Genomic DNA, 8,911 nt, shown 5'->3' with positions numbered 1-8,911 from the left:
TGTGACGGGGAGACCCAAATAGCGGAGCGTGAAGGGCAGAAAGGGCGCCCGTGCAGCAATAAGGTCCGTTTCCGTCCTCAATGGGTCCGTTAATGAAAGGGCTTTTTTTTTTCTTTCCTCTCCCCTTTTCAGAGTCTCTGAACCCATTCAGACAAATCAGGTTAGCCAATCATCCATCCCTGTCACCGCCACGGCTACCTCCATACAACTCTATGAGAGACGTCTGCAATTGGACCGGTTTGACTTTCGCTGCATAAAAAGACTCATGCTTATTTTAATTCAGGCGTTCAAAAACAGAGCTTTGTTGGGGGGGGGGGGCTTGTTGGGGGGAGTTCTGAAGAATAAACCTGCTTTTCCTCCCCTTAAACAGCAGGGCGTCTCTGATTCTCTCCAGCCTGAAAGGAGACTCATGTTCAATCGGCGCTGTGAATGCAAACATGGTGAAAAGCACAGTGACAGGGTCTCCCCCGCACAGACCCCTGTGAAAAATTACCCTCAGGCTAAAAGGTAAAAGCGCGACGGTACCGAGATGAGAGGCGAGCGGATGAGGATGGCGACAAAAGGGCACTTTTCTGCAGAGCGAGTGATGAATGTCTTCTAATGAAAGTCGTCCACTCTCAGGGTTGTCTCATTTCCTCCAAAGCCGAATTTTGCAAGTCTCATATTCACTAAAAGTGAAGAGGAGTTGACAGGAATTCTCAGAAAAAACACTCTTTGATCTTTCAAAAGACGCATGCTGAGACCGTTCCTTCTACTTATGCGCTCTTAACCAAATGCAAAGATGCAGACCCCCGATACTGTTTATGTTAGCATGTTTAGATATTTCAGATAAATCTTCAGCTCTTATTCTGGGGATGTCGTACTCTACATTTTTTCAACATCAGAAACAAAAAGAGTTTGAGTCTGCCATCTGGTGGGCAGATACATGCAGAATGACCCTACTCCATTTTTTTCCTGAAATTAGAAACTGTCCTCATTTACCCTGAAATCAATGAATGCAACAGGACACACAAGAATATACTCAAATCTGGTCACAATACATAATATTTTATTAGAAGGAATGTCCAATATAGAGGTTTGTGAATGGCAAATGGATAGGGGAAAGAGGAATTGCATCTGAGAAAGGGATACAAACCCATAGAGTGACAGAGGTAACTTTAGATGGAGGCCTCAGTCCCACCGAGGCCACTCTCATTGACCACAAAAATCATGATCCTGTCATAGCAAAGTCTGCTCTGCACTGATGGCTGACTGAATGACTGACCCGTTTTCTTTCTAAGATGTGTTAAAAGAAAAACTATGTGTGGAGGGCAGGGAGACAGTTTCAGTGTCACAGATGAAGGTGGTTCTGAATTTCAAACAGATTCAAATACTGCAAAAAAGGTGGTGTTTGCTGACAGTATTTTACAATTATCAATACTTTATGAATACTTTGCAATTATCATACCACAATGTCTAGTCATTTCAATCAGTGATCTGCTCGCCCCATTCAAGCTTTAGCCAATGATAAATATGAAGCAAAATCACTTCATCCAAATGTTGACCAGTTGTTCACACTAGCAGCCACTGTGTCAAGAGGGAAAGAGCAGTGAGAGAGAGAGAAGTCAGGCCAGCTCCCTGCAGGGCTCACTCAAAAACTTTCCTCCGTTCCCAAGAAGTTGTGAGTCAGTTGTGACGTTCCCATTGGAGCAACGTGCATTCCACATTCCACATTCCAAATTCCGTAACAGCCACCCTTTTTCCAGTGAGGCCCCACCTCAACCTCAGCAAGGTGCTTGGAGTTCTGCAGGTGTGTGCCCAGGTCTCATGACTCGCCACTGTACCTGGGCTCCTGAGGCCACTCTTAATCCTCCCCCCAGGTGTCACTCCAGGGTCACACCTTCAGGAAGCTGCACCACCACGGGGGCACAGTCTTCTAGGTCCTCCTCGAAATTCCAGCGAAACTTCTTAGTCAAGTGCACTTTGAACTTCTGCGCTCGTTTCCTCAGTGAAGCGTCTACCCCTGGGCCACTGGCAAACTGGAAAAAATCCTGCAGAAAAATAAAAGGGAGGTGCAGGCCACGGTAAGATACAGATCTTCAAGGAAATAACTCACTTCCATATCATACATGTTTTATGATCATACTGCTATCTGTAATGACTTCCTAAAAGCAATGATTAACACTGCCAGTACCACAAAAACTGATCAAACTTATTCCCATATAAAACAAAAGGACAGTAGGGACTTTGTGATGAACTGCATTTATCTCTAAATACCTTTTTTATCATCTTCATTTCTAAGACAACCCAGAGAAGGTACTACACATTATCAGTTAAAAAAAGAAAATAGAAATAGAATAGAATAGAAATTTCAAGACATTATTTTTAAGCCCAGAGATGGTAAGTGATCTCAGTAAACAGATGTAAGACAGAGGACCAGGGAACCAGTACTGTCTTAAAACAACTACTACAGTCCCAGGGAGATAAGGGTGTCCCTTTGAGTGACCCAAGACAATCATCTATAACAGACACAAGAGGTACACAATTAATTAATTTTGAAGTTATATGTATATCTAAATTGATTGATTTTGCCACTATTAACTATAACTATTATTCATTACCACATGGGGAACTACAACAAAAAAATGATGCAAACACAGTCGTTTTGCCAGCACAGGTTCCCTGCTCTGAGTGTGGTCTGAATCAAAAAGCCTGAAAACCCCCTTCTATAAAAGATGCTGTCTGCCCTCTGGTGGAGAGCAGAAGTAAAGAGCAGAGCGGCGAGGACAGGAAGAGAACGACCGACCCGCAGAGTGGAGGTGAGGAAGTTGTCCTGCGACACGATGTCGACATAGAAGTCCGATGGGACCTCCCCCAGCTGGTGGTAGAGCACGGCAATGAGGCCGAGGTAGAGGTCACGACGGGCGCACATGGCCGTCTCTGAGCGACACAGGAGCGCCAGCAGCCTCTTCCAGTGCTCGAAGCCCTCGTACACGTTCCCGACCAAGAAGCAGACGAAGGCAAACTGCAGCTCACCTTCAGGATGAAAGCACACGCCATCAGCATGCCCTCTACATAAAATCAATCCGCAAATTTAAAAACAATACAACAATTGCTTTGCTTTTTCGCCTCATGATATTCGGCACCAAAATATCACAATAACATGCAGTCCTTAAAGAAAAGTGTTATACTACAACTCAATTCTTAGCCTGATGCAAGAACTAAAAATGAGGATGTACATTTATTCTGATAATAAAACTGAATTTATGGTTATGGTGGAATAGAGATGAATTAGACTTATTAGTATTACTGCAGGGGACAGGTGAATGTACCATGTCTTAAATGCTAAGCTATGTGAATCAAATAACCTTACTTTAAATTGAGGTGTCTGAGAAGTCTGTGAAGTTCAGATAAATGATAAGTTTACTGTCACTTCATTTATCTCTCTGGCTCTGTTGTCATATTTACTTATTTTGTAATTTCTCTTTTGATCTATAAACTGAATGTCAGTGCCCAATTAGTTTTCACTACAACTCCCTGCCAAATCTTACACGGAATAACCCATCAAAAGAGGACTATTTTGGTGGTAAGTACTGTTTGACAAGCCTTCATCCCTAATAGCTTAGCCTGCAGTAGCAAGGCTTGCTGTATCGGATCCAACAGGCACAGCCCATTCTTCTATGCCTCACCAAGCACATGCAGCGGCTCCTGCTTGTAGTTGCTCTCCAGTAGACAATCCAGGGCATAGCTGAGGTCCATGCTGTACTGAGTGATCTGGGCGGGCGTTGCTCCCGGCGGGTACGTCTGTTTGGGGATGTGGGAAAAGCGCAGCTCTGTACCGGCCCTCTGCTTCATGCGGGGCAGACGCTCCAGCCCCTCCCGCATGCTCTGGCACTCCGTGTCATTGCGGGGAAGGTTCTGCTCCTCTCGGTCCTTGGTGTGGGGCAGCTGCAGCTCTGGCATCACGTCGCCGAAGGCGCAGATCCTGCCGCTCAGGGGCTGCAGGCCGCTGGCCACCTCCGGAGTCAGCCTGTCCGTCAGCGAGACCCACTTGCGCAGCGTTTCGTAAGGGTAGGGCCCCAGAAATGGGTCCAAGTCCTGCAAACCTGCCTTCACCCGGTCAACCTCCTCCTGGTTCTGTGAGGGTGAAAAGTCCAGGTCCTCCTCCTTCTCGTTCCAACGAGCCAGCTGGACCTCACGGGGCTGCAAAAACAGAAAGAGCCCAGTTTTCGGGCCCATCTCCCCACCCCTGTTAACATTGCAGGAGCTGTAGTGCAAAAAGTGTAGGCCTGGTGGGATCATCTTCAACCCCCGAAATCGTGGGCCCACCTGCCAACTCTTGTAATCCATGCCCAGCTCAGTGCCCTCGGGGACTCCCAGGAGCACCAACGTAGCTCCTTCCTCAAACAACCCACGCGCCGTCTCCGGGTCCATATCCACACCTGCCATATCTGTCCAACAACAAAGGAGACCCGTTTACATTTACTAGCTAGCAAAGTTCATTCGTCTGACTAAATTAACATTTTTTAAAAATTCAGAAAAACAGCTGGCTCGCCGGTACTATCAGACAAATTACTCATTCATTGCAGTTTTCCACAAACATTGTTTTGGTTGTGCACCTATGCAACGCTAACATAATGTTTCGAAAGGGGTTAAGCCTCCCTTTGCTTTTTAATTTAGCGTTTTCTTTGAGAATTGAGAGATATTACAACTTTGCTATACTGTCAGTATGACAGTTACTTAATAATACAGATAGCTAACAATAATAAGCTAAGCTATAAGGTAATCATTTCCTTGATTCCTTGCTAAAGTAATCATGTCTTTCGTTTTTTATCTTCGAAACTTTTATCCTACATTTCTGCACATATTTATTTGAAAAGAATAACCACAATACACAACGTTAACGGTAAATGATACTAATTAACAGCGAGCTAACGCTACCTAGCTCTGCACTGAGGTAGTCTACATACAAACCGGAGCCAGTTAGCCTAGACACTAATATTTGTCGTTTATATGTACAACAGTATATTTAAAGCAATCTACCTCTGGCATTGAACTGATCGGAAATTAATAATTAATACAAAGTATTACCTTTAATATGCTTTCCTTCAGCTAGGTTGCACAATTCCAGTACGTAACCTAGCTAACCAGCTGCGTCTAAAACGCGTTTATGTCCAAGGATTTTTCAGTAACTTCCGGTCCCCATGCATCGAAGAAATCAACCATTCATAAAGGTTCCGAGACAAGTCACCGTTTCACCATACATTCCTACTTCTTCTTAGCTTTTATTGTAGTTAGTACCACTCGCATAGCGTCTCATATTTTATTTGCTTGCATGTCTATGTTGAGACAGATTAAAATAAACCCACAGGTAAAGTGTTGCAGTAATAATGTTTAATACAAGAAGGACACGAAAACATATTTATTTTAAATGATTTTCCACTCTGTTTGCATACATATTTTACAAGTGATGTAAAATAGCAGCAAAGAGATTCAATATTAGTTTCTTAATAATAACACAATATTTCATATTATTATAATGGTTGTTATCACAAACAGGAGGTTTTAACAGTTAATAATTATGCACCAGTTCATTAAAGTATAAATAACCTCTCTTTTACAACCAAGTAATGATAATCAAACCAAAACTCACTGTGAATACAACATTTGTATTTATAAAATTAGCTTATATACTGTCAATGTATGGTCAGGTGGAATATTTACAAATGAAAATATTGGTGGAACTTGGCAAGTTTCAACATGAACATGAACATTTTTCAACACATAGGCCTACAAATGCAATAAGCACATAATCAACTATATAAACGGTACCACATTAAAGATACAGCTGTAATACAATCGTTAATTACACTCTATGAATATGACAATTGTGAAAAGTACAAAAACTTACACCAACAATGTAGTGTCATTTTCTGAATGCTTTTAGGCAAACCACACCCTCTGTACTTGAAAATGGTGTCATACTTCTGAAATATAGCTTTTAATGTTTACAAAAACTGATGGCGATGACAGATGTCTTCTGTAACCCTTGAAAAAGAGTTCCTGCTTCACGCCTTCCTTTGTGGCATGGGAACATACACGCTCTGCAGCTTCTGCCAACATTGTACCAATGCCTCAATGATTTTCTTTTTCTTTCTCCTCCCCTTTAAGACTTTTCCAGTTTTACAAGATGCACTTTTCTGTCTTCTTGTCTGAAAGAACAGAAGAACATGTGGATTGATATGATTTTTTGAAACACCACATAGTGTTCCACAATGAAATGTATAAATCGATATACAACACCGCAGCACCATTTATTGTTTGATCTTAAAGTTTCTGTTAAAGACTTACCAGGACAACATGTCTGCAATTTTCTCTGATGAGCTGTTCCATTTTTGCCACAGGTTTCCCTATTTCACGATGCCACTTGCCTTTACCCTGGCATTTCAACAACTGTGTCATGCCATAGATTGACCGCAGAATATGTTGTACCTATGATCAAAACTTATGTTAATTTCCATGATAAATGATTCGGTTATGTGTCTCAAACTTGAACATGCTCATTCCAAGGTATCATGTAAATATTGATGTCACTGTGGAGGAGAAGGGAATGTTCAGTGAGTGTAGGTGAGTGCAAATGTTTATAATATCTAGTAAAATAGACTCCTAGCAGAACTTCAGACAGAAGGACACAAAAAGTGAGAACTTGAACACATTAACTTCTTTTCCTTTTATCAGTTTGAAACAAGAATGATTTTCTGTGCAGTTACTGTCACAGAAAGTTGTCCTCCACCAAGTCAAGATTTCCTTAGTTAATATTCATTTTGCGCATTTTTTTTAAAACCTTAGCAGGCAGAAAAGAAAACTCATGAATCTCACACCAGGACTGAGCTTCACAAAATACTTCTGCTGACAAAAATGGTGGTTCTGAAAATGCACTGAGGAAATATACCTGGTCCTGACCACAGCTGTTAGTTAAAAACACTGAAAAATATCTGTTGGCCTTGCATAGGGGCAGTGCCTATCTACACCACCAAAACTGTCTTTGGTGCTGGCCCATTCTGGACCAGCCAGTGCATTCTGCATAATCAGACATAACTCCTCATAGAGAGGTGTGAGTGAGCATGTGAGGGATGACTCAGATGTCAATCGACCCCTTAGTGCCGTCTTCTGTCTATTGGTCCATTGAAGCAGACACAAATACATCAAGGAAATGAAAGCAAAATTACTCCTGATGACACCGCACACATACATTTAATTTTCCTGATAAATGTGGTGTTCCACTGTTTAAGACAGGTAAGATTAAGCTGTGATTGCATGATTGCGCACAAGTGTTTGCGTGCACACTCAAACATGTACACACACAAAAAAGTGCACACCACACACACACACACACACACACACACACAGTCACCTTTACAGAGGGACAACGATCCTTTTCCTTGAGTGTACTGTAAGTGCCAGTCAGGTTCTGAAGAAAGCAAAGCATTAATTTATGAATAGCTCTGAGAAATGCAAGACTTGTAAATTCATGTTGTAATAAAACATGCGGGTGTATGTTGTTTCTGCCACCGCCTGCAAACTAACCAGAAGAGGGCAGTGAAGTACTAACATACGACAGCCAGAGTCAAGTTTACACTTCAGTGTGAGGCATTCTGACGTCACTGCCATTACGCCTGTGACATTCACTTTCACCTGACCTGAGTATCAGTCCTAATCAGACAAATGCTTAACCAGTCTTTTTTTAAAATGACTGTTTTCTCATGGGATACCAGCCTAAATGCTTGTTTGCGCATGTGTGAATGAATCATTTTCCTTTCGTTAAAGTGAAATTCCCTCAAAGGTTTGATTGTTAAATAATGTAGCAATTAAAAGCAATTATTTACATATCGTTTGCACACCATCTATTATCTGCGTTAAAAGGAACGTGCAATATACTGTCCCGGGGTGCATAAAGCCTGATGTACCCTTTATACGTACCAAGTTCTGAAGCTCAATGAGAATCAGCTCTTTGTAAGTGCTGAGTATCACTGAGTAGTTACACTTGCGTACGCTGTAGGTTATGTTCCCAAAGAACACTGTTACCACAAAGACACAGAGGACGGACCTGGAGACAAACTGAATGGGAATCAATGAATGAGCGAATACATGCTGAATTTAGGAGGAATGCAAAACCGCATTGTGTTCCATAATTTATTGCCAGTGTAATTAAAAATTAGGCTACTTAGTAACTGGGCTACTATATCATCTAGACCACATTACTATAATTATCTACAGCTGTTAGCAATCCCCCAAATATGATTGCTATTCAGATAAGATTGTCTTGTTATATTTAGCTTCTACAGACTCTCCAATATTTAAAGAGAATCCAAACAGTGCCCCACCTACCATTTATCATTGTCTAGGGGGTGATCCTCAAACGTGAGAATCCCATTCTCTGTAAAACAACCACAGCAACTGCTGCAGGTCATGGTCGAGCTGCGACGGCATCGGTTTATAAATCACATTTCCCTGGTCAGCATCCCAGCGCGTGCTCAAGTATTCCAGTTTTAGTGTATTGTTATGGTTGTTGGCTAACTTTATATATAGTGTGCGAGTATTTCCAAAGTCAGCGTGTTGGCAGACGGATTCCCAATGTGCCGCTGAACTTCGTGTCTTCCAACATCGCTAAATTCCCGTCTGCGGCTCTAATTTCTCTCCCCGTCATGGGTTGCTGACGGTGGGCTTAGGATTTCAACCAAACTCTAGTCTGATCAAGTCCCGTAAACTTCCGCGATCAATCACCACTCTTTCGGTTTCGGTGTACAAGGAGAACGTGTGAGAGAAGAGTGGGAGAGGGAAAGAAAATCTAGCGAAAGATCCCATGCAGGCTACTGTAGGCTAGCCATCGTTACTTTAACCCGCACTCGACATCTGCACCGGTAGACGAAAC

The 8,911-nt window shown here is 42.3% G+C and overlaps 1 protein-coding gene across 1 annotated transcript; it reads right to left on the bottom strand.

Moving 5' to 3' along the window:
- Positions 1-1,661: 1,661 nt before the first annotated feature.
- Positions 1,662-5,147, bottom strand: aar2 (AAR2 splicing factor). The gene is made up of 4 exons (XM_036534233.1): positions 5,071-5,147; positions 3,669-4,430; positions 2,786-3,015; positions 1,662-2,030 (listed from the first exon to the last, which is right to left on the bottom strand). The coding sequence occupies exons 2-4, from the start codon at positions 4,426-4,428 to the stop codon at positions 1,863-1,865; spliced, it is 1,158 nt and encodes a 385-aa protein (XP_036390126.1). The 5' UTR covers positions 4,429-4,430; positions 5,071-5,147; the 3' UTR covers positions 1,662-1,862.
- Between the last annotated feature and the right edge of the window lie 3,764 nt (positions 5,148-8,911).

Source organism: Megalops cyprinoides, chromosome 7 (assembly GCF_013368585.1).
Source record: "Megalops cyprinoides isolate fMegCyp1 chromosome 7, fMegCyp1.pri, whole genome shotgun sequence".
NCBI lineage: Eukaryota > Metazoa > Chordata > Actinopteri > Elopiformes > Megalopidae > Megalops > Megalops cyprinoides.
Note: the sequence above shows the minus strand (reverse complement) of the source record. Positions and strands in the feature narration are given on the sequence as shown.

Excerpts from the sequence above, each read along its gene's own strand:
- aar2 (XM_036534233.1), bottom strand. The coding sequence starts at position 4,428 with ATGGCAGGTGTGGATATGGACCCGGAGACGGCGCGTGGGTTGTTTGAG. Across the intron at positions 3,016-3,668 it reads GGAGCCGCTGCATGTGCTTG|GTGAGCTGCAGTTTGCCTTC; the intron begins GTGAGGCATAGA and ends TTCATCCTGAAG. Across the intron at positions 2,031-2,785 it reads TCCTCACCTCCACTCTGCGG|GATTTTTTCCAGTTTGCCAG; the intron begins GTCGGTCGTTCT and ends ATTTTTCTGCAG.